This window comes from Sprattus sprattus, assembly GCF_963457725.1.
Source record: "Sprattus sprattus genome assembly, chromosome: 11".
NCBI lineage: Eukaryota > Metazoa > Chordata > Actinopteri > Clupeiformes > Clupeidae > Sprattus > Sprattus sprattus.
In genome coordinates this window covers 7,155,423-7,181,859 of record NC_137909.1, presented here as the reverse complement: position 1 = coordinate 7,181,859, position 26,437 = coordinate 7,155,423, and the positions used below count along the sequence as shown (strand labels likewise).

At 43.9% G+C, this 26,437-nt stretch overlaps 1 protein-coding gene across 29 annotated transcripts in view; it reads right to left on the bottom strand.

The window, feature by feature from the left end:
* The window catches only part of ssbp2b (single stranded DNA binding protein 2b), a gene marked incomplete at its 3' end in the record, with an annotated part of 54,220 nt that extends 28,537 nt beyond the window's left edge, over nucleotides 1-25,683 (bottom strand). For 26 of the 29 annotated variants that reach the window (XM_080846862.1, XM_080846873.1, XM_080846884.1 and 23 more), the window contains exons 1-4: nucleotides 25,602-25,683; nucleotides 14,405-14,477; nucleotides 13,099-13,160; nucleotides 12,657-12,741 (exon numbers count right to left, since the gene is read on the bottom strand). In XM_080846862.1, coding sequence (XP_080702988.1) covers nucleotides 12,657-12,741; nucleotides 13,099-13,160; nucleotides 14,405-14,477; nucleotides 25,602-25,657 — 276 coding nt within the window. In that variant the 5' untranslated portion in view covers nucleotides 25,658-25,683. The remainder of the gene's footprint in view (nucleotides 1-12,656; nucleotides 12,742-13,098; nucleotides 13,161-14,404; nucleotides 14,478-25,601) is intronic. The other 3 variants (XM_080846869.1, XM_080846881.1, XM_080846883.1) reach the window with 1 other exon arrangement.
* Nucleotides 25,684-26,437: the final 754 nt, after the last annotated feature.

Sequence of the window (26,437 nt, the reverse complement as noted above, 5' to 3'; positions counted from 1 at the left end):
CCACACAGGCTTGGGTTACAGCTCCCAGTAGCTCTGGGTGCACTCTACACCTCCACTGAAATGACACTGTGGGAGAACAGCCTGCCTTATTCATGACTACATTTGGGAGAGACCAGGGCAGTCCCTCCCCAGGACCGACGCCATACTCCCAGCAGTGAAACGGGACCCCCCCTGCTGTTCCACCCCGACGCCCCTGCACTCGTGACATGGGCGAGTGTAGGGCGGCAAAATGCAGTGCCTTGATGCTGCTCGCCGGTGGCTGCTCACAGCTGTGACTTTTTTCGAACGTTGTTATGATCATTAATATTATAATCATTGCGCTCATCAATGAAAAATCTGTTCGGTGTCAAATCCCACTCTGATTAATATGCAGATTTGCACTAATTGGAAGCCTAATTAATTCAGCGGGGCCTCCTGGAGGTGTTTGGGTCTGAGGCAAAAAAGATGTTCGGCTGTCTGATAAGCTGGAGTCCCGCCCTCAGACGACATGTATGAAGGGAGAGGGCTGTGGACACGACGCCTCTGCGCATAGGAAAGGACATGCAAAAACCACAACAATTATTCATTGCAAGCAAATTAAATCCAAACAATGGGCATTTTATGAAGGTGTTGTATTGACCTACGGATCGTTGCGCCTCTAGTCTGCTACTGGCAAACATACATACACATTACATGGTATGGTAATGCTGTCTGGCTCGGAACTGAATCCAATTGGGTGCCATATTGTGAGTAATTAATGATGCGAATAGAGCCTTGATGAACCAATGGTGTGATTCAATGCAAATGTATTTAAATGTTAGCATATGCAAATGAGAGACAAAAAAAACAGTCTATCGCCCTCTCTCATCTCGCTGCTTCGCTTAAGCACCTGCTGGGAGGTGTATTCAAAAAGGATTCCTCCACCTCAGATGTGGGAATTTTTTCCTCTTTTTTTAATTTTAACATTCTTTCTTTTTAACCCCCCCCCCGGTTCTCCCTCCCTTCTCATTTCTGTGAGAGCTCTCCACAAGCATCCCACCACATTAAAAATGAATCTTCCTTACTGCTGTGAAGGAGAACCAGAGCAGGGGAAAAAGAGAGAAAGAAAAAGAATGAGAGAGAGAAGGGGAAAAAAGAGACAGACCACCTGCATCTTGGGCGCTGTGTCCCTTTCCTGCATTATGGAGGAGCTCGTCAAACAGCAAGTGGCCGCCTACCTCCTCATCCTCAGCTCCCTGACTCTCAGCTCATTCATCATTTACACGGCCTCTTCTCCAGGCCTCTATTCCAACACAGTAGCCCTTCACCGGCCTCTTCTCCATGCCTCTGTTCCACCACAGTAACCCTTCACCGGCTGAAACTCTCCAGAACTCACCACAACAACCCCCCACCCCACACACAATCATACAAAATGCTACACTTAACACCTGCAGTGTTTAAAGTCCTCGACTGAGACGATGCTCTTGACCAGCTATTCTGCATGACTTCGACTCATTTAATGAAGGGCATACTCAACCCTAGGGGAACAGGAGTGAAAGGCAGAAGAAGGGTTATGCAAGTACACTCCATCTGCTCACTTTTTCAAACGGTAATAACTCTACAGTAGCTCCATTTAACCTGGGATCAGTATTACCTTGACTTATATCGAGTATGGAATTAAGCACACTATTCCTAAGTGGCGTATTGGCAGGACTCTGGACCTGCATGCAAACTGATTTTCCACAAACCAGAAAAATTCAGCGTTTTGAAAATCATATTTATAAGTGTAGCCCGTTGCTAAGAAAGGAGATGTGTCCAAAACGTGATGCTCAGAACACCACACATTTCTTTTCACCCCCCCCCCCTTCCCTAATCCATTTAAAAAACCGAGAACATGAACCGGACAGGAAGCTTGAAGCAATTCAATCTCCAATTCCCCAGCTTATTATGAGCAAGTGCCTGAGTGCTGGCTAGCAATGAGCTCACTGCTTAGAGATGGACTGCAAGACTGAGCCATGTGCCTCAACCAAACCCATGCAGAGATAGAGGAAGTGAAGAGAAGGAGAGGGGGGAGGAAAGAAAGAGAGAGAGAGAGAGAAAGAGAGAGAGAGAAATAAAGAGAAAGAGAGAGAGCTGGACAGAGATGGAAAGGAAGAAGGACAGAGGGGAAGGGATAGAGAGAAATCTGTCTCTGCTGGTGTCCCTCACAGGCTAGACCAAGGAACAGAGCCAGAGCCGGCAAAAAAAGAATGCTTATCACACGCCGCTCGCCTGTCCTCCCCACAAAGCCCAACACAAAGAAAAGCAGCCGTGAATACTGTCCCGACTGATCACCCGCACAGACTTTAATCCAGGGAGAAAACACCAGATCAGGAGCCTCCACTCTCCAAAGGAGACCCAGCACAGAGGCTCAGAACAGCCTTCTGATCCAGACACGAGAGCACTTACAGCTAGGAGCTTCTTCCCTCTCTCTCTCTCTCTCTCTCCTCACAGCCCTCTCTCTCTCTCTCTCTCTCTCCTCACAGCCCTCTCTCTCTCTCTCTCTCTCTCCTCACAGCCCTCTCTCTCTCTCTCACTTTCTCTCTCTCCTCACATCCATCTCTCTCTCTCTCTCTCTCTCTCTCTCTCTCTCTCTCTCTCTCTCTCCTCACAGCCCTCTCTCTCACTCTCACTTTCTCTCTCTCCTCACATCCATCTCTCTCTCTCTCCTCACATCCATCTCTCTCTCTCTCTCTCTCTCTCTCTCTCTCTCTCTCTCTCTCTCCTCACATCCATCTCTCTCTCTCTCCTCACATCCCTCTCTCTCGGCTGTTCCACTTTGTGGTGAACCAGTCAGAATGTGGACAGAATGTGCAGACTGTTGGGATGGCTTGTAGGCCTCGTGGCGGTCCGTCGTACATGTTGGGCCTGCCCCGCCAATGCCCTGCTGCTGGATCCCAAACTCATTTATATGGCATGCCTGAAGTGCATGCTGGACAGGAGGTATGTCATAGTAGGTGGAATGATAATCTGGGGATAGCCTAGCAGCTACTGCAGAGCGCTGGTTGAATTTTTAGTTGAGTTTCTGCTGCACACACACACACACACACACACACACACACACACACACACACACACACACACACACACACACACACACACACACACACACACACACACACACACACACACACACACACACACACACACACACACTCACTCACTCACTAGGCTGTCATTATGGCACAGGCTGACAGACTGAGAAACAGGACCTACATCAAATATGTACGTGTCAAAATCTCTTTTTCAAGCAGTGCTGCTTGTTGTCAACATCACTTACAACGCTGACTGACTGACATGGTCCAACACATTTTTTTCTTCAACGTCACTTTGTGATAGGCTTTCTCTTTCTTTTATTGACATTGCAGAGCAATGGAACATTTGAGAGGCTACGTACTCTTTTTTGATCTTTAATCTTTGAAGCTGTAAGCGCCATAGATGCACACAGATGCTGTAGGACCCTCAAAAGGAGCAGGGTGGCCTAGGAAACCTCATTCAGTGCGTGTATGTCTATGCATACTATTTTGTCAAACATGCTTGTGCCTCATGTGCGTACATGCAGTCATGTGACATATATTTATATGCAGTCATATGATATATATGTATATGCAGTCAAGTGATATAAATGTATATGCAGTCATGTGATATAAATGTATATGCAGTCATGTGATATATATGTATATGCAGTCATGTGATATGTATATGCAGTCATGTGATATAAATGTGTATGCAGTCATGTGATATAAATGTATATGCAGTCATGTGATATAAATGTATATGCAGTCATGTGATATATATGTATGCAGTTATGTGATCTATACAGTATGTATATGCATGTCAATGTGTCCAAATGACCAGTGCTGAGTTGCACAGAAATGACAGTCTCACTTAATGGGTGCAGACAGGAAACAAGTTCTTGTGGGACAGTGAGCCAGTTGCAGATCAAATTAGACCCACATTTCTGTCAGAGGATGATCAATCATTCTGGAATTCTACACCAATAAAAGTGGAGTGGAAAGGGGGACAACAAATAAACGGCAGCTTTTTCGAACATCTCAAACTAACACCCTTACTCAGTGTAATGGGCAATAACAGGCCAGCACGTATCAGTGTCATTTCCATTAATGCTGTGCTCAACTGACCCAGAAAGTCATTCCATTGGATTCACATGCAGGACAAGGGATGAGCGACAGAACAGTCAGGCATTGAGTTCTGGATTCAGCTGCCAGGTCTGGTTCCTGTTCTGATTCAGCACAGAGGAGAAGCATTGAGTTCTGGATTCAGCTGCCAGGTCTGGTTCCTGTTCTGATTCAGCACAGAGGAGAAGCATTGAGTTCTGGATTTGCCAGGTCTGGTTCCTGTTCTGATTCAGCACAGAGGAGAAGCATTGAGTTCTGGATTCAGCTGCCAGGTCTGGTTCCTGTTCTGATTCAGCACAGAGGAGAAGCATTGAGTTCTGGATTCAGCTGCCAGGTCTGGTTCCTGTTCTGATTCAGCACAGAGGAGAAGCATTGAGTTCTGGAATCAGCTGCCAGGTCTGGTTCCTGTTCTGATTCAGCACAGAGGAGAAGCATTGAGTTCTGGAATCAGCTGCCAGGTCTGGTTCCTGTTCTGATTCAGCACAGAGGAGAAGCATTGAGTTCTGGAATCAGCTGCCAGGTCTGGTTCCTGTTCTGATTCAGCACAGAGGAGAAGCATTGAGTTCTGGAATCAGCTGCCAGGTCTGGTTCCTGTTCTGATTCAGCACAGAGGAGAAGCATTGAGTTCTGGAATCAGCTGCCAGGTCTGGTTCCTGTTCTGATTCAGCACAGAGGAGAAGCATTGAGTTCTGGATTCAGCTGCCAGGTCTGGTTCCTGTTCTGATTCAGCACAGAGGAGAAGCATTGAGTTCTGGAATCAGCTGCCAGGTCTGGTTCCTGTTCTGATTCAGCACAGAGGAGAAGCATTGAGTTCTGGAATCAGCTGCCAGGTCTGGTTCCTGTTCTGATTCAGCACAGAGGAGAAGCAGCCGAGTGTTGTGATCCGCTCCACTGACCCTCGACAAGAGACACTGACCGTTTGACCTTGTCTAAGAAGCACCCTCCAGACAGCAAACTCTCTCTCTCTCTCTCTGTCCTTTCGCTCTCTCTAGTCTGTGAGTATCTTTGTGTGGCTGTCTGTATGACTGTGTACATATGAACAAGTGTTTGCCTGAATGTGTGTGTGCTGATGTGTATACATGTAGTGTATGTTTGTGTGTGATTTTAAGTGTGCACATGTTTGCATCCATGTGTGTCTGTGTACATGTGTGTGTGTGTGTGTGTGTGTGTGTGTGTGTGTGTGTGTGTGTGTGTGTGTGTAGTGAACTCTCCCTTAGGGAGGATGAGGAGAGGGGAGAACAGCAGAGAGCACTTAGCAAACACTGACAGTACAAATAGGCCTGGGCAATATGAACAAAAAATCATATCCTCGTATTATAATGCTGAATATCGATATACAATATATCGTTATTTTCTATGAAGTGGGCAAATAAAAAAAAATCTAATGCAAAGACTGGGTTCCTTCCTTGTTTGTAAATAAACCAAAAATATAAATGTAATTCTAAATATACTGAAAATCTATATAGCGTATTTTAAATAAAAATCTAAGAGAATGTACCTTCAGCTGTCGTCAACAACAATAACAGAATGTACAATTACAGGTTTTAACCCTATAGACACCAGTACAAATTTAGAACACTGCTGTTTCCTTGGCATTTTAAAGAAAGTGATATAGCATACTAAGCTATGTAATCGTAACCCTGTGTGATCATAATCTGCCATCAAACACGTTTACCTTTATTCACCTACAATTCATTATTCACAGACAAAATATGCGGTAGGCAAAGCACTGCAAACGCCAGATTGCGTTCGTTTTGTCTGCAGATATGAGGCTACCACTAAGCCGTATTGTCTACAACAACCACCACTGCAAGTGCCTTGAACGAAAGCAGAAATCTATTTCACAATCACATGTTCACAGTAAGGGTCCTCTGTCTTTTTGAGAAGAACAGTTGTATTTTACCATTCAGTTAACGTTAGTGTCTGTGCCATCTGACACAGAAAATACAAGTTCAATTTTCAATAGCAACTGGGTGCACATCATCAAAGTCCCTTCTTGACCTGGAAAACAGTGGCCACTTCCATGCAGATAGCTTGCTGATAGTTGACACTCGACACTAAGACACGGCTGCATTATGAGTTGTTTTGCGGTGAGAAATACACAGAGGAAAACTGTGTCAAAAGATATTGTAGGCGAATGGTTCACAGACGTGGCTGGATTCATTACACTGTTAGGTGGCTGGCTTAGCATGCACTGTTTAACTCCAATCGGAACCTCCACTCTCTCATATTGGTGGCTGGCAGAGGTAACACCAGTACTATGTTTATCAAAATAGTTAGATACATATATTCAGTGTCTACTCACTTTACTGACAAGGGTCAGAAGTAGTCTTTAGGTGTATACATAACTCAATTCCGTTAACAACTCTTACATTCAGTCGGTGGCTGTTATAGTGAAATACAGAACTAATGTCGCTGGCCACTATGAGAGAAAGTGGGAGCATGGTTGCACGGAAGGTGAGAAAGAGGGGAGAGAAGCAAATACTTGCACAGCTTTATGGAAGAAACGAGTTATGTAACATAACATTAAACTATATCGTAAATGGTATTGTCTCGTCTATATGTTGTTTGAAAATATATCGGTATACCTGTTGTTTACCGCAAAGTAACCCAACTCAAAGTAAAGACAGTCACACACACACAGAAACTGCTGCGATTACAATTCCACACCAAAAAGCGAATTGGGGGACAAACAATTACCTCCAGTGAATAGGACACATTATTTCAAATGTCTGTGAATGCAATGCAAAATTAGAACAAAAGGAAAGAAAAGATTACGATTGTAATGACGATCGTAAACAGGATCTGCATAATTATTGACTGGCTCGTATCAGTTCATTTGTATGTCAACATGCCAAATAGTTAAGCCCAGGCAATTTGGAGTGATTTACAAAACGAACAATTCTCATGCCCAAATATAGTCGTATAATAAATGCCTTTTTTATTTTCTGCTGTTCATTCTACTTGCAATTAGCCGTACACAGAGGATGATCTCTTGGATGGAGACAGTGCAATTTGTGAATCTAAAGCAGACTGTAATTACTCTGGGTTTGCTCGCACTCCAGAAGCACTCAGAGGAAAAGCAGATAATTGGCATTAGAAGGAACAAATGAACTGGGGGCCAAACCACATGGCCTCCGAGTACAGATACACACTCCGCAGAAAAACTTCTCTCTCACTTCCCCTGAGTTATGAGTGGAGAAAGTTGTTCTAATTGGAGAGAATTTGGTAAAGAGTGGCTGTAGTCAAACACTGACATGCCCAGATTCTTCATGTCAGGCCAAAAAGGCCTGTGGAAAAACCTTAGAAATTACCATGCTTTTATTAACTCAAATCTGTACAGCCTTCCAATGGAGTACTTTTTTTAACAACATTAATTAATATGTCTGCATTAATTGCTCTTGTTTTGCAATCATTGGCACATATCAAATGCAGGTCTGGTTGAAGTTCTTTCCGTGTCACAGTTGAAATGGATGGGGTAAGGCTACATTGCCGGAGAGGAGGCAGATGGTAACTAGCTTTGTTTGTGAGCAAGAGGAAGAAACTAGATGAGCAGCAGCGGCTTCTCAGGCATAGCAATGGCAATGGATGAACTGGCATAATGTTGAGAATAGATAGATCAGTTAGAGAGAATTATGGGCTATGGATACTAACTGCAGTAAATTCATTGTTGGAGCCACTTATGATGTCCCAACCTCAGTCAGTCCTAACCTCACTGCATGTTGTGTATGGATGTTGGCTCATCAAAACATTTTGTCTGGTTGTAAAACTAGCTTCACCAAGGGTCGCTACACGTGGAGACGGTGGCCAAGATCACCAAGGGTCGTGCAGAAGAGAGACACGTGCAGACCAGAATTAGAAAGTAGAAGCACAATCAACCCATTTAAAATAAATAAATAAATAATATATATAAATATAGATTTTTTTAATTGCCTCGATGGGCCACACGCAACTAACTCAAACTGGCTATATCCACAATCTCCCAACAGCTCTCCTCAGGTTAGTCTCATCCAACATCTTATAAGACTTAACCCCTCCGCTGAGACAGTACCCACTCATTACAAAAACAATCAACTCGTCAAAAGAAATGATTCATACAAAATCTCAAAATATAAAAACAATATTTGTCACCATAAACTCATTATCGTCACGGGAAAACCCTGGAAACATCATAAACAGACACAACTCAAGCAATCCTATTATCCTGGGCTTCTGTTACAAATGGAAAACCCCACTTCCAGCGGCAGGAACCCCCTCTACATACAGTAAGCCCCTGGTGGTATAGATAGATGGTCAATTTTGATCGTCTTGATGGCTTTATTGGAAATCTGCAGTTCACAGGAAATAATCTGAGATCAAAGTTTAAGCTTAAAGTTTAAAAGCTAAGTTTAAATGCTATTACTGTAAACAATATTATTTAAATACACCTAATTTGTGTTGATTTTACAATTATTCAATGATTTTACATTTAAATATCCGTTATAACAGTCTCAGTCTTAAGAAGAAAAAGGTGATTAATTGCGATGAATCTGTCAGGTGCACCACTGTTGAACCTTCTAGAGGTGTCATGGGGCTGATTCAATGACACACTAGGCCCATATACATGTGTCACTGTGATCCGATCAGTGTGAACATTTTTTAGGGAATCGGCTCTTGTCGTTACGTGTCTACATGTGCAAAATGTGATCTGGTTACCTTGCCTTGGGCATGCGCAAAGACGACGGAGATGTGCTCCCACCTGGTTTGTTTACTAACAACATCAACTTGGATCCGCATTGTGCAAAGGCAGTGTAGTGGCTAAAAGTTCCCTTCTTTCTATCAGTAGGCTATATAGTTCTTAATATTTTCTTTGAATAACCACTCTCAGACGGAAAGAAAACGAGTCTACGCGTGGATGTGTTTCAACAACGGTAGAAAACTGTGTTTGCTCCGTCTTTTACTGAACTCATAATTGACAGTGGTATTAGTAGCCTACAGTTGAAACATGGGTACAGTTGATACACCCGCTGTAACAGTGTTAACCAGTATGTGAGTAACGTGGGTTTTATCAAAGCATATCGGTGTAAGGTGTAGCTATTTCATTCCGTTTGTTAACATTTCCGGCAGTCTGTATTTACTAACCAGCAGCAGATGTAAAGGAAAGGGAAGTTAAAAACATGTTATCTATTTTGGCAGCGGAGCATTTTACTCCCCTGCCATCTCGGAATGAAATAGCTACACAATACACACGCTATGCTTTTTTTTTTTTTTAACTCACATTTTATGAGACACCAACAGAGGCACAACAGACAAGTCTTACCATTGAAGATCTTTTTGCACGCCGACGTTCGTTCTGAAACTACATCCAACCATCCAGGTTTATCCATGTTGTTGTGGAGAACGAGAGTTGCATCAATCATATTTAATTCAAACTTCACACTCCTTACATTGGACATATCCAACAGCCTAATTAGAATCTGCATTGTCTACTAAGCAGAAGTATCTCCATACAGTAGATTTCCCTTCGTTTAGTATAATTTTGAACTCTCCAGATGACTGTATTGCCCCCGCTCGTCAAATAAAAATCCCCGGAAACAATGCTCCTTCTTGGGGATAGCAAGGGCTAGCAAGAGCTAGCATAACTGTCATTCACATCCAATGGTAATGCTACCTAGCTAGGTATGCTAACTGTCGGTATCCATCGTTAACTCGTGCTACATGTTAGTAGTACATTTAATATGGGTACAGTTGATTCATTACTGCTGATGTGTTACTTATATGTTAATAATATGTTACTTATTAGCAGCTAGCTACCTAGCCACTATGTGTTCCAATGTGTTTTCAGTTAGTGATAGCGTCAAGCTAGCTGTAATAGTTGAGTTGAGTTGAGCTCCAGTTAAGACCCACACTATTCCGTTTGACCTCACGGCATTCGTGTAGCATATAAACAACAAACCGAGTCGATTAGAGGTATAAAAAGTCGTGTAGATAACCTTTATTCACATTAAATATGTTCTGCACATGAGCCCATGACTCCCCTGAGATCACTCCCTGTGAGTGAGCCCTGCCTTGGCACTCCCTATAAGAGGCTGGGGTCATCTCCTAGCAGGCTGTCACCGCCGTCACATCGGCCTTATTTGACACGCCCTTTTCTGAGCTGAAAGATTTGCGTAGACCACCTCTTTCGAAAGGCTCAGACACAGGGGCGTTTCTAGGATTCAAAGAAAGGGGGGGCTTAGCCCCAAGGGGAGTTGGTTGCATTTTTTGGGGGGCCCATTTGGGGCCGCAGATATCCATTGTTTCAGACAGTTCATAGATTGGTTTAATCAGAAAGATTGTGATTTTGCTCTTAGTATATGATAACACAAGAGACAGAATTTCAGGGTCACAGTGAAATTTGACGACACAAATATGAACTTTTCTCAAATAAAGAGAGAGAAATAATTGTCTTGCTTGTAAAGGAAAGACGGATAAACTAGCTTTCATATCCACTCCCAAAACCTAATTCTTAAAGGGAAAGTGTCAACTTTTGAGTTGTTTACTTGTTTTATTATGAGCAGAAGGGAATACATGGATTTATATATATTTTGTTGTCACTGACATTAAGATGAACTAGTCAAGTGTCAAATATACCATTCAATTGGGGGAGGGGGGGAAACATCAAGTGATATTGTATGGTGGGCTGAAATGGAAGGCACCCAATGCATTCACTATAATCAAGTCAAACAAGGATTCACACTAGCATTAACTGATTATAAACAACAACATTCTATAGGGACTGATATTATTGTTTCGAAATACTAGAGAGATATATTAATGCAAGGAATCGAGCGGTGTCGATAGTTAGCCTATTTCTTGTATTTCGAATTCGCTCGTTCACACTCACTGGGACAGTTTCTAACAAAATAGCTAGCTAGCTAGCTAGCTTAGTGTTAACATAGCCCACTAGAATATTCCCTTTAATTTACCTCAATTAAACATAAATTTAAGCAGTTAACAATCGTTAACAACTACAGCCACATTCTGTAACTACCTTTGCTTACAATTTCACTCCATGCATCATTTACTTTGAGCTAAACTCCTTGGCTATAATCTTGGGTGTCGTTGAAGAGACCTTACTTGGCAGAGTGAGAAAACCAGCGTAGCAACCTCCGCGAGATCCCCGTTATATCGTTAATGAAACGCTATTGGATTGTAATTTTAAGGGGGAGAAAACCTACAAACCAGAACGCACGCACATATGTATCAAATTTAAGAGTTATAAAAACGTGTACATGTGAGAAACAACCGTTTAATTTCCTGTCATCACAAAAAAATAAAAATTTGGGGGGGGGCTGAAGAACATTTTAGGCCCCTGCTCAGACATCGTCGGAAATACGACCGGATGACATGTAGGCGTGTGCTACATGAGGCAATTGTAAGCGCATTACGAGTTTGTATCGGATCACACGCGATCTGATCGGATCACATTGACACATGTATATGGGGCTACTGACGAAGCTGCCCACTTGGCAACCCAAGTGAAATGCTCACGAAGGCATCCTTGTTGATAAGTATTGTTAAGTATCGGTCTGATGGTTGTAGTGCACCTTGTTATAATACTTAGGCTAGTTTTTGGGTGTGAGTACTTGCAGGTGACGGTGAGACGTTTGGCCGCTGTGGGAAGTCCCCAACCAGTAGCAGTAGGAATTTAAAATCTTTTCCTGTGTATAACTAAAAAAAAAATAACAACAAAAAAACTCTATGTGTCAACCACAACAGCAGCCCCATTCGGAGATAGGAGTACCGTGGATGATACATGTTAGCCTCTTTCGACCTCCAGACCTCTGTGAGTCCACTTCTGAATGCACAGGAACCTGGGGCCAGGTCATTTCACTTCTGGGGCCCAAGGGAGGAGGTAAATGAATCCCACTTCCTCCCTGATACACGCGGACCACAGCTATTGCATCACACCTCTTCCCTCATCCTGTCTGGCTGACACATGTTCTCTTTGGCGGACCTGACCTTATGCTTGTTCAAAGCAACACTTCGCTACAAGTGCCCCGCAGAGAGAGAGAAAGAGAGAGAGAGAGAGAGAGAGAAAGAAATAGAGAGACACACAGAGAGAGAGAAATAGAGAGAGAAAGAGAGAGAGAGAAAGACAGAGAGAGAGAGAGAGAGAGAGGAATCTAATTTGCATAGAGCTCCATAGAGCTTTGTTATTAGAGACAAAGCTGAGCCACTCAGCAACACCTGGTCCATGCAAAGCATCAGCTCAACTTGTGACCAGCACCACAGAGGAAACCCAAGCAGCAAGAGGAGAGCTCACACAGTCATAAAGTCACGCTTGACTGCTTTATATCTCTGTTTACTGACTCCAGCAACATCCTCACTCAATGACCAATTCAACAGAGACTCCAAGTATGCCCTCAATACTGTCACTTTGGAAATGGCAGATGCCATTTGCTCAAAGATGAGGAGTAAGGCAGTGTTTGTGGGGCGATGGCACCCAGCAGATTTCAGTCTGTTAACAGATATGCCTTAAGTTTCCAGGGTACTCACGTAGTCATGGAAAGCCTTGGCTTCGCTGGAGTGCTCACATGTCTCTCTTCTCTCAGGTGCCGCACAGTACAGATCCCAGAACACACTGCCAAGCACAAGCAACACAAGCAACATAACTATCAGATATGCCACTACTCAAGTTCTGTAGAAATAAAATTAAAGTCTTTTTATAACATTAGTATACAGTGTAGAGCTGCTATGTATCCCTCAAGCTAAGCACAAGTGAGTGAATTCAATACACAAACAAGTTTTCATGACAGTCAGCTGCACTGATCGTATTCTAATTTGAGATTTCAAGGTGACTTCAGTCTGATGAGGGCAATTCTGTTTGAATTAAAATCTCCCTATTTTCTTCTTTGACAAGGTTTTGAAAAATTGGTGAAACTACCTGTGAAGGTTTCATTAAGAGACAACTGAAACTGGAAAACAAACCCGTACTCACCACCACCATGAGTGTAAGAATCCAGGGGGCTCCCCTAACGTGATGTTCTTCTCCCATCTTATCTGGGAAGGGGGGAGAGAGCAGAGAGAATGAGAGCAGGGGCCACAGGCATGCTGAGGGCCAGAGGCCCTGATGGGAGAGAGCTGGGGGCCGAGGAGCCTTGTGTGGTCAGAGGGGGCCCCTAACGACAGGTCTGAGTTTGACTTTAGAGAGACCACTGGCTAATGGCCCTTGTCAAAATGCATGGAGAATGTCTGCATATGCGCTATTTTTACATTTAATGATGCTAGACTGCTGACTGAAGGCAGTTACATGCACAGTGAGAAATGTGATGAATGCATCTTTATATTCGTTCCTTCTGACTCATAGACTGTGAGAGGTCTTATCCTCTGAGTGGCAGTCGGTGAAACCTGAAAGAGGTTGAAAGTCCTTTAAAACCCTGTGACGATGCCAGTTTTTTAACAAAATCCCTTTTAACTGCCATAACCAATCTGGTGAGGCTCTGGCCAGCGCTGTGAATGTCATGCATAATCTGTACAATACATACAGTATTTAAAGACTAAACCCTACCAAGATCATCTCTGACCCCCCTCAGCTTGTTTATGAAACCACAGGACTGCCTAAGGACTAAGAGGCTTCAGCCTTCGTTATGCCTTAAAGAGTTGGAATGAATCGTACATGTTTTGATGACTCATATACGTATGCAGAATAGGAGATTACAGTCATGGTGAGTGAAGTCACAAGAAATATCAGAGTTGTCCATTTTCAGGGAGAGGCGCACAAACATATACAGTACATCATATATGCGCTATACTGTGACGGCATTGTTTTCTTGGAAGGGCGCCACATTATGCTAATGCTGACAAGCACACCACAGCCGCGGAAAAGCTTTACGATCATTATGCTGTTGATGTCACTCTGCACTCACTTTGCCAAGGACACTTCCTTCCAGTGCAATGCATTAGAACGGAGCACACAGCCTTACAGAAAAATATAGAAAGTAATAGTGACATTTACATATAAACAATGAGGTCTGAAGCCGATAATCCTTGCCGTGCCAATAGCTGATTGTCTTTGCTACTGCAAGAGTTTTGCCAGTTTATGGGCATGCAACACCTCGCATCCAATCCCATTAAGTGGACACCAAACAACTAATGTGTTCTGCTTGCTCAGCATATCGCCTGCATGTAATTAAATTAGCCGCGAGGCCCCAGGAGTGCCCGCCGCCGCTGCCTACAAGGCTCTGAGGCTGCCTGGATGCCACTTCAATAAGCAGCCCTCATATAACCAACCCCCCATGGCTTACCTCTGACAGGAACGTCTGTGCCGACTTCTGAGCTCCTACATGTAGCAAATACTCATACACGTACAGCGCTAACCTGCAGAGAGAGATAGAGAGAGTGGGGAATGAGAGACAGAGTGGGAGAGGGAGGAGTAGGGGATGAAGACACAACTTATCAGTATCTGAAACCTCTGATCAGTTGTCGATAAGCAGACATTACTAACTTCTACCTCAGACTCTCATTACATTCATTTACTTGACATCTCAACTGAGAAAACAGTATTTGTTTTTAATGTGATTACATCAAACTCAAAGGTCCATCTACTGCAAAGGTCTGTTTCCATCTCTCTGTAGCTCTGAGCTCGGATGGCACTCCTCTGATTCAGACGCTAACCAGTACAAAAGCCGTAGCTGGAAAAGGTCAAGCTTGAGATTGCAGTTCCACTGAAGCAGTCTGAGGAAGTCTGGCAGTAGGCAGTCGCATAAGTGTGCCAGATGTGCCTGATGTATTGGATGATGTGAGTCTGGGGGGAAATAACGTTTTACTGTCAGTGGAGTGTTGAACACATCACTTTGTCTCAGTGGCAGGCTAAATGACAGAGGGGGGGGATAAGCTGGAGAACATTACCAGGTGGCGGCTATTGATCAGCTGTGTGGAGAAGGTAGAGTTCACGTCAGGACACTGCATCAAGACAGCACTCCAGTTCGAGTCCAGACACTGAGACAGTTCTGTGCCATTACACATCACTCTAAAAGTGCCTTATCTTTTAGAAATGTTATAATGCTACTTTTTGTCTCTTTTGTCTTGTTTTGTCTGACATATATCTTTTCTCTTTACAAAACACACACAGACACAAAGGGACTTATTAATTATTTACACACAAAACCACGGACAATGAGCCCATTAACCAGTTGTTTATTTACCTCTGATCCACCGGTATCTTTTAATGTCTCTATAGACTGGGCCACCTTTGATGTAGTGAGGCGAGAGGGTCAAATAGAGAATCGATAGAGCATGGGAAAACAAGAGCCAGATGCTTTGATCAGCTCCTGCAAACAGCATGATTGAGTCCCTGACCTGTGCTCAGGAGGATCAGAGAAGTGATCCTGCTGTATGCTGAATTATGGAAGAGTCCATCAAGCCACCAGTTGACCTCAGTGTTCTAATGTAGATGATCCATTAGCTGAACACCACCACAGTGCACCAAAGCCAGCAGTAACATGAGAACTTATGCCTCGAGGGCAGTAGACGTTCAATCCCTGCCAGTGCCCAACATGCGCAGATCCATGTTGACACATGCTGGTTAAATCACTCCCTTGTCTGGTCACTAGGTCTCCATAAGTATGGAAGAAACAGGAAACTTCTGGATGGGGTAACATCAAGTGTCTTCTTTCTAGTCCTTGCATCAGCTCTGCATGACAGAGGGAGACATTTACAGCAGGAGTGCTGCACAGTGGCTGGTTCCCTGACTCCACTGCACAGTGGCTGGTTCCCTGACTCCTGCTGCACAGTGGCTGGTTCCCTGACTCCTGACTCCTGCTGCACAGTGGCTGGCTCCCTGACTCCTGCTACACACACTGTAAACCTGAACAAGTTCAGAGAACTCAAAACTTTTGATGTAACCGATTACATAAGAAAATTTGAGTACATATACAGTGGTGGCCAAAATTATTAGAACACTAGGCATAGGCCTATTTAAGAGGTTTCAGTTTTTTGTTGAATTGGCCATTAAAATACCCTTAAAACTAATGAAATACCTACAAAGTCATCATTATGCTCTATAAACCATGGAATAGAGCCATCATAAGTAGATTTAAGTAAATTTCCATACAAAAACAAACTAGGCCTATTTCACACAATCATGTTCCTTCACAGAAGAAGCCAAATTACTTGTGTATTCATTGTCAGGTGTGATCATGGTTAAATTGATGCAAGAGTCTTAGGACACAGCTCGGTGATTCTTTTGAATGCACAAGGCCTATCTTCCGCATTAAGTGATTGGTAACATCAGGGTTTTGTCACTGAGGCCACACCACCAATTGGTATAGATTCAAAGCCTCTAGAGGCAGTCTTAAAGCAAATGTTGCTCTTTGAACATGGCTAAGGTTAAGAATGAGCTAATGAGTGAGCAACGGGTTTGAATAAAGGACCTTTTTGATGCTGGCTGTAGTTACCGTCGCATAGCCAAGGACTTGACATGCAGTCCAAGCACTGTAAAGTACACTTTAGACCGCCATGCCACCAGAACCGAAAGGGGAGAGGCTAAAAAAAGAAACTTTCAGACAGACAAGTGAAGCATCTCAGAATTCTCAGTCTTAAGGACCCAAGAAAGACTTCACGAGAACTGTGTGACGAGATCCACACCAGAATAACTAATGGTTCAATAGTGTCCTCAAGAACTGTGCGGCGGAAGCTGTGAGAAAAAGGACTTTTTGGCAGAATAGCAGCACAGAAACATTACTGAAAGAGAAAAAAAAAGTGAAACGCCTGAAATTTGCAATAGAACACAAGAAATGGACAAAGAAAGATTGGTATAAAGTGCTGTGGACTGATGAGTCCAGGTTTGAATAGTTTGGCAACAAGCAAACAGTGTCGGTTCAATGAAGTGAGGGGGAGAGATATAAAAATGAGTGTCTATTTGATTTTTGATTTGATTTGATTTTATTCGGATCCCCATTAGCTGATGCCAAAGACACCAGCTACTCTTCCTGGGGTCCACACAAGAAAACAACGTACCAATTCTATGGCTAACAGTTAGACAAGGAGGGGGTAGTATTATGGTGTGGGGTGCCATTAAAAAGGAACAGGTGACTTTGGCGAAATTGATGGCATCATGGATAAGAAAGTGTACCATAACATTCTGGTGAGGAACGGAGTACCTTCTGGGAGTCGTATAAATGGGCCTAGATTTATTTTCTAAGACGACAATGACCCTAAACATTCTTCTAACTATTGCCGGTACGACCTGTGACAGAAGGAATCTTCTGGAACATTGAAAATGATGGACCAGCCCTCTCAAAGTCCGGACCTCAAACCCATCAAGCAAATTTGGGAAATAAACTGGACAGATCTATTGTACATTCAAAGGAAAGCCTTTGGCTTGAGCTGCAGAAGGCATGGGATAACATTAGTGTTGAAGTTCTCAAGAAATATATTGACTCTATGCCAGAGAGATGTGCTGCTCTAATTATTGCAAAAGGTGGGCGTACCAAATATTAAAGTTAAAAGTGGATACAAACAGTAGGACTCACTTCATCTGATATTTGTTGTGCTCAGAACAACCATCTGCATGTTTCATTTACATTATGAAATTAAATCATGTTTTGGAAACAAAAAAAAGCTCAATATTGTCAGATCTGTCAGGTGTTCTAATAATTTTGGCCACCACTGTATATCTTTTTTTAAGTAAACTTAACTCAAAAATTATACATCGACTACACTGATTTTTTTTTTGTAATCATTTTCATAATTTTTGAGTTCTCTGAACTCATATTATTCCAAAACCGTAAAGGATTTAGCCTCGTCAGATATTTGTGTTTCTCTGGGTCTTTCGCAATCTAGTTATTACGCCCTTACAAGTTTTTGAAAGGGTATCTTCCTTACGTTCCAACTTCTTGCGCAAGCTCTTACTGTAGAGAGAACTGTCAATGGTCGACCGCCTTCCCAGTGTTGCCACATCATTTACATTTACATCTGTGATTTAGCAGACGCTTTTATCCAAAGCGATTTACAAGGAATTTTGCATTTATAGATCAGGAGCAGTTTAGGGGTTCACACTTATACACTTGGTAAGGAGGAGTGGGGAATCGAGTTACATTTTTTGAGTTATCAGGCAATGTTAACTCAAACAAATACATTCCAATACCATTAAAACGTCTGCACTTGCTCAGAAAACTAATACATTTTAAGTTGGGTCAACTAAATACCAGGTCTTAAGTACTGAATACATAATGTTAATGAGTTAGTAGAACTGTCTGGGTTTGCAGTGCAGTGACTGGTTCCCTGACTCCTGCTGCACAGTGGCTGGTTCCCTGACTCTCCCTGACTCCACTGCACAGTGGCTGGTTCCCTGAATTCACTGCACAGTGGCTGGTTCCCTGAATTCACTGCACAGTGGCTGGTTCCCTGAATTCACTGCACAGTGGCTGGTTCCCTGAATTCACTGCACAGTGGCTGGTTCCCTGAATTCACTGCACAGTGGCTGGTTCCCTGACTCCTGACTCCTGCTGTACAGTGGCTGGTTCCCTGACTCCTGACTCCTGCTGTACAGTGGCTGGTTCCCTGACTCCTGACTCCTGCTGTACAGTGGCTGGTTCCCTGACTCCTGACTCCTGCTGCACAGTGGCTGGTTCCCTGACTCCTGCTGCACAGTGGCTGGTTCCCTGACTCCTGCTGCACAGTGGCTGGTTCCCTGACTCCTGACTCCTGCTGCACAGTGGCTGGTTCCCTGACTCCTGCTGCACAGTAGCTGGTTCCCTGACTCCTTCTGTTACTGATGGCAAAGTTCCCATCGAGGCCTCTGAGCCCCAGCGCTGGGAGCAAATGCTGCTGTTACGTCATCAGCAGTCCTATGCAAGAGCTGTTTCATAAGTGACACTCAGTCTTTCATTTGTGGCTCTCAAAGAAAATGGATGAGCTCTCAAAACACGGATCAGATGCTCTGGATGCTGAACCAACAATTTACCTGCCAAAGCTTCACTTTTTTTTAAGCATTGAAATACTGTTTAAGTAAAAAAAAAAAAGTTAACAAACGGGGCGAGAATCCCATTGTACACGTCCAGTTACACCACAGCCTGCCCACTCAGTGACAGTAACCTACAAAGACATTTCAGCCTCTCTCCAGGTATGAGAATAGATGAAGTGAGAGAACAAAAGGCATCCGGAGAAAGGGAGAGCAGACAATAGTAATGGAACAAAAGGATTTGTGAGCTTGGCTATGTGGCAAGGATAATAACTGGGGATACTGACGCAAAAAGTGATGAAAGGATTGGGGTGGGAGGAAGCGAGAGGGAGAGCAGAGGAGGGTGGAGGGAAGGTTGTGGACGGGGGGTGGGGGGGGGGTGTTTTGGAGGGGGAGGTAGCAATTAATACTCCAGAGGTCTGTAAACCTTAGGTTTCGCCATGGTGATGGGTATGACAGGGGGGAGTGGCACGGCAGCGAGCCTCCCCTGCCCCATCCACCCCCCACCCCCCGCTGGGACGCTGCTCCACATAACCAGAATGGAAACGCTGGAGAGGAAAGATCCAGAGCGCAGCGAGGGTCCTCACTTCCCCCGCTTCAGTCCCCGCGCTACAGAGCCACACAACATTTTGGCTCACAGTATCTGGAGGGGATGATGAAACAGTATGCCCATCACAGATTTATGTCCAACTCTCATCCAAATCTACATCATACATGACATATTCATCTTGGACTGAAAAAGAAATCAAAGAGTGATAGATTTAGCTGTTGTTGAGAATGGCTTATTACAGTACTATTCCAAAAACAGGGATGACTATTTCAGCTTTAACATCCACAAAGGGGCTTGGGCACAAGGGTGTCTTAGTTTCCCAAAAAATCAAACAAACCAGGAGGTATGGGGAGGGTGAGGGTTTCATAACAGATCTGAAAGGATCAAACAAGTATGTGGGTGAGGGCACAGCCAGAAGAAGACAGTGCAGTACATAAGTGACCTGAACGTGTCTGCAGGTATCTTCAATGGCAACAGCGGCCTGATCTCACTCTGACACCCATGTTCATTCAGCAGGGATCTGAAATATGGAAACACGTTCCAATGTGCCTCTATAGACAAATTTACGACATCCAGTAGAAACAAGAGTTTCAGGTTTTTGTCAAAACAGAGCCTGGCTTTCATCTTTTTTCTTCCTTCATCAACCGTCCACCTTAAAACTCCAGACTCCTTTTGCAGACTGCCCGGACGTCAGCAAACAACCACCCCCCCCCCCCCCCCCACACACACACACACACACATAGACCACACACACCCTGTCGGCCTTTTTGGAGGACAACGGGGAGGTCTGTTCAAACCTAGCCGAGCAAAACAGATTGTCTGGTGTGATGGGCAGGTTCTGGCTGTCAAGATTTGTCGTGTTCAGAGACAATAGAACTGTGTCCCAGACGGGAGGAGTAAGGAAATCCAACCACTGTTGCTCGGTGGTAGTTGGCAATGTTCAGTCAAATATAAAACAAGGTAATCACACCAACACTTTACCAGATGTGATTGAGTTTAGGGGGAGAGTCATTTTGGGGAATGGGGATTGGCGGCAGCGGCGTTTGTTTTTGGCTGACTCACACCTGTGTCAGGGGAGGCGTATGTGAGAGAGAGAGTGAGCGAGAAACAGAGAGTGAGAGTGAAAGTAAGAGTGAAAGCGTAAGAGAAAAAGAGAGAGAGAGAAACAGGAACAGAAAGAGAGAGTAAGAGTGAGAGAGGTCAGGCCACATTTTGTGTTGCAGGCACAGCAGCATCCTCTCTCCAATCTGCTTCCCCCCTCCCTGCAGATCCCCACTCCAGCCCCGGCTCCTATTATCTCCGGCAGCAGCCACACTTGGGCAAGCAGCAGCTCTGTCAGCCTGGGGGAGCAGAAGCTGAATGGCTGGACTGGAATACGCAGGCTGGGCTGGGCTGGGCTGTGTGCTGGCCTGGACTGAACTGGACTGAACTGGACCGACCAGTAATTGTGATGCTGGACTGCATCGGTGGACTAAAAGACTTAACCTCCTCGGTGAAACAAATAGACTAGACTCTTGGATAACTGGTCTAGACCACTCATTTGGACTACTGGACGACACCCAATTGGACCTGAGCTTACCACTTTATTGGATTGGACATGAAGCCTTGGCTTCGCTACTGGAACGAGCTATTGGACGGAGCTAAGCTGATCTCGCCCGGGTTGAACTGTCAGCTGATGTTGACAAGAGCAATGGTGAAATATCTGTTATCTGTCAGTCCTTTCGGCCCACTCCCACCTTCTACCCCCCCCCCCCCCCTCCCCCTCCATCTTTTCCTCCCACCACCCTCTGAGAACTGGGTGGTAGCGGGCGGGCACATTGTTTTGGCATCACCGCGGCCACAAAAGAAAACACAGCAACATAAAAAAAAGAGAGATAAATGGCTTTCGGACTGCACTAACCTCAGGACTTGCATTAGGCTGTGGTGCCTCCCACATCACAGAGAGTGGCACAGAGTGACACAGCCCTTTGAAGCTGAAGTGGCTCAGAACAAGTGCTCAGTGTAACAGCCTGATAGCACTAACAGCAGGGACAATGATGTGACAAATTGCTGAACCTCCTTTATGAAGATGCATCAGTAAGTGAAAGCCTCAGGTAATGACTTGGCTCCATAAACAGCCTATAACACAATAATTAACCTGACATCACTTCTATCCCATTTTTAATCTCTGACATGCTGAACGCTGAAACATTGACAAGTGGTACAATGCGGTTTCAGTAGATCTGATCTAGCAGATCATACAAGCTTACAAGCCAAATGTTGACATAAGGTTTGTCCTTTTCACTTCTAAATATTATGTCAACACTGCTGAGGAGTGTAAGCCCTAGAGTAAATCAACGTTGTCTCGGGAACCCAGTCTTACTCAAAATAGTGATCACTCAACGAGGCTGCGCAAAATCAATGTGGACTACTAACCTCTGATTACCTTAGTCACTAACAGTGCATCAGGGGGAAAAGACCAGGCACATCAACAGATGCTGGCATTAAGTGACACAGGTCAAATAACCAAACTGACGTCTGTGTTCCTGATGTTTGCCTTTGATTTGTTGTATACTCTCTGACTCAGCCATCTGGCCACTCCAAACGACTTATAATTAGACAACAGTAACGATTTAACCAAAACAAAAAAACGTATGCCTACAGCTCAAACAATGCAGATGTAAAAATGGGATAGGACATACACTAATGTCTCTTGGCAAGAGACATGCCCTTTTTGATCTTATTTGAGCATTACTTAGTGTTTTCCTCTCAACAGTAGAGAACAATACATGGAGCTAAAGAGGTAAAGGGCTATCACTTCAAAAGCTACCATGGTTTCCTCAATTAGACTTGTGTTGCATAAAGGAGAGCCATAACAACTATTTTTCTGGTGGGGATAACAGGAAATGCCACCAGCTTCTCGGATGGAGAGGACAGAAGAACCAGGAGTCCATGACTTCCTGTCAAAAGAAACTATGGAAAACACAGTTCAGCTTTGAAGACAGAGGTCTTTGGTGCATAATGATCACCAACTAAAGAAATAACAGAGGTTTTTATACTTTCTTCATTTGAAGCCTGTTGTTGACTCAGTGAAATATCTTATTTTTTCTTAGTCTTTATTTTTTGATGTACAGAGGATGTGCAGAGGATTACCAAATCAATTCATCAAGACAATTTATGTCCAACACACAGACTGGCCAAATGTGTAAAGAGTGGTTCAAAAAAGAAATGCCTGAGTTTATGTGCAGCATGTCATGTAATGTGCCACTGGACTCAAGATGGTGTTAAATACAAGGTGAGCTCTGCAGCCCCAAATGGCCAGGGGTTCATTCAGCCTAATCAAAAGGGATTCATTGCAGAAAGAACACTTGCAAACATGGAGTGACAGGGAGGATCAGGCCGCAGTTCTACAGCACTGCCTAAGCTTTTCTCCGTCACGCATGCTTAACCTTGCGCTGCTGTGTGGACGATGCCACTTGCATATTAATGTGGGCAGATATTACAGAACTCTACTATCCCCCTTCTCAGCATGAACAAGACAGTGAGGAGAGGAGGGAGAGAGAACAGTAGAAGGGAAGAGATAGGGGGAAAGGAGGGAGAGAGAACAGAAGGAAAGAGACAGGGGGAGAGCAGAGAGAGTAGTATAGAGAGGATGATAGAAAGAAGGAGAGTGGTGGGAGGATAGAGAGTGGGAAAGGTTGGAGTATTTTATAGAAAGACAAAAATGGAAAGAGTAAAGTAAGGACAGACAGAACAGGGGAAATGCAGGGATGACAAGAGAAAGTGAGAGAAACTGTCTTAAAGAGAACGCGAGATTGGAAGGCAGCCTTCACATAATAGCAACACAATCTTCCAAGTCCTGCTGCAGGGGTCTTCAAAAGACCCTTTTGTTTTATTCGGCTGAAAAAAGGAAAGCGAGTAACCCACCAGGTAAGGTGAGTTTTATTGTGGAAATGTAATCTGATCGATCAAGTTCTCTTAAATGTTGCACCATGTGGGTTTAGAACTGTCACCACAGCCAATAGAGCAAGGACAGAATTGGCCAATAACTACAATAACCACCATTCAAATATTTGCCAAAAACTACGATAACCTCCATCACAATATTTGCCAAAACCTATCACTGTTAGCTGCTTGTCCAAAATCTGTTGTCAAAGCCTAAAAGACTCAAAGGTGTATCTCATCAGTCTGTCAGTAGCGGTAAATGACAGTCCATGCACTGTGGTTGCATACAAACTCTTAGACCTATACAATCAACTCGCCGAAATTAAAAAAGTTTCATAGACTTTCATCATTATTTGCACTGGGAGGTGTGCCATCTGGAGCATTTTACAGAACAGAGACTGTCAAAGATATGTTGCATGTTCTAGATGACAGTGGCGGGTGTTGTTCAGGTCATTTGATTTTTCAGATTGACACCACTGGATATCAAGATCAGGCGCTGATATATCTCCCACCTATTCAGCAAAGTTATGCCAGAGCCATTTGTATAACTACTGCCACATTTGATATTAGCCTATAAGCATGGAGTTATCCATGTGGCTAACATGATAGTGTACTTTAAAAAGTTCTTATCACACCAGCAAGAGATGCTTGCCAAGAATTATCCTCTCCCTGCGTTATTATGTTTTGTAAAACATCTTTATGCTGAAAAAAAATTCGTTCTTCAGCCTTCACACAACTGTCTAGAGGAAGTGAGATGGCAAGTCAGCGACGCATTTCTCTGATTGACTGGCACAGCATGCCAATAAAAGTATCACAAGCTTGTGGTACTCTTATCAACTATACAACAGTACAACTTAACAGGAAACAGTATCTGGGAGTAGAAAGGAGAAAGCAGAAGGATAAACTAAACTAACTGCACAACAACAGAATTGCTAGCCTACCGAAGAATTTAAAAAATATAAGTCAAGTTTGATCCCTCACATGCTTATCCGCCAATAATTGCTAGACATCTGCTCTTTCTTCTCAAATACAGATCCTCTGATTTAAATTGAGTTACAGATTTGTCACATTGTCAAACTTTTCATGCAAGACGTCAGCTAGATGGCCAAGCAGTTAAAATGTCACATAAAAACGTAATCGTTACAAAATACTTGTCAATCAACTTTCTTTCGCTGAAGGCAACACGACAAACTACATGTCGTTACATAACACTGAACTGTTAAACCTGCAGAGAGTCCACGCAGTGTATAATTTCTCTTTTCCTGTCAGTTTGAAGTCCATAACGTACAGCAAGGAGGCTCGTCAGTGCCAGCTACAACCTGATGTCTCTGATACAACCTAGAATGCAGTAGTCTGCTGTACTAGGCAGCACATGAACACCGAAACGGAGATTCCATGAGATAAAACGTTACACAGTTTCCACTTCCAGCCAACATCCATGCCATTTTAAGAAAACCGAAGAAAATTGTTAGCATAGCCTGGTCCCTGTTGCACACGGGCGTACCCACAGACCCTGCTGCCCAAAGGCTTGTTCACCTGCAACCTTCTGGCCAGACTATTTTAAACTGGGTACAGCAGGCTATCACAACATGTCCCGTTCGCCCAAAACGCACCTCTATCGATACAGCTCGAAATCAAGGAATGAAACTATGTCAACTCACCTCTTCCCAGTATTCGCTACAATTACTCCATCACGCGCAGCAGAAATCCTCTAGACATTTTTGTCTTAACTTGCTTGAAACTTTTAGCTGAACGTGTAAGACAAAACTGCGTGCACTAGTTTAAAATAATCTGCACATATTTGTTTGCATTCATACATTTGATTTTCAAAATCAGCATCACCAAACGAAACCCTTGCACTGCGTATGCCATAACAGAAACCCTTGAATTCCTTTATTAACTCATCTGTTTTTACTTCCACCAAAGCTGACAACTAACAACTTTCAACAACCTAACCAGCTCTTCTGTTTCTCCCTTAAGGGAACCGTGGTTATGCGGCGGAGTTTGGAGTCCGACCGCCCCGCTGTCTTCATTACAGTGATTTCCCCTCATAAATAAAACTTACTTTTCCCTGGCTTGGCTGTCGGACGGCACGTTGTTACTCTTGCCTTTGGCGTACATGCTTACAGAGAGCTCCGACTATCACGCACCTGTCAACCCATCACAGCCTCCCCGGACACAACCCCGTCACCATGGTGACTGCGGGACCAGTAGCTCCCATTGGACAACAGACATAGGAGAAACGCCCATTCTGTTTGGTAACCCCTATGACTGACATTGCTGGCCCCGCCCTCAGCTGAAACGAAAGCCCTCTCTTATCTGTCTTGCTCTGCCTGGCGCGCACACGGACGACGTACGCATTGGCTACAACGACTCCCTCTCCCTCACTCCTCCCCCTCTCGCTCTCGCTCTCGCTCGCGCACACACACACACACACAGACACACGAACACACACTGGCCATAAAGGGGAATTTGAAACAGTCCGAGAAGGATTTTGAACAACTGGCTGTTCCCTTCGCAAGCAATCCCACCCTCTGCTATCACAGAAGTGTAATGTGCGGTGAGATGAAAAATACGGAGTGGAATTTCCGGGCGTAGGTACATATTGACATGCAATGTAACTTCAACATTCTGCAGATGAATTCTATAGACACATATGGTCTTAGCATACTTAACATTTTATTAACACGTATTTGATTGATCAACAAATAGAGTAATCATACCAAGGCATTTAAGTCCACATTTCCATATGAAAATACACTAACGATGTATTGAAGTGAACATCAGTGAATAGCCTTTGGGGATTATAGGTAGACTAAAGATACAAAATATAGTTTAGGCCTAAATAGTCAGGCTCTTAATAGTTATTTGTGCCCATGAGCATTCCCGGAACCTTAGATA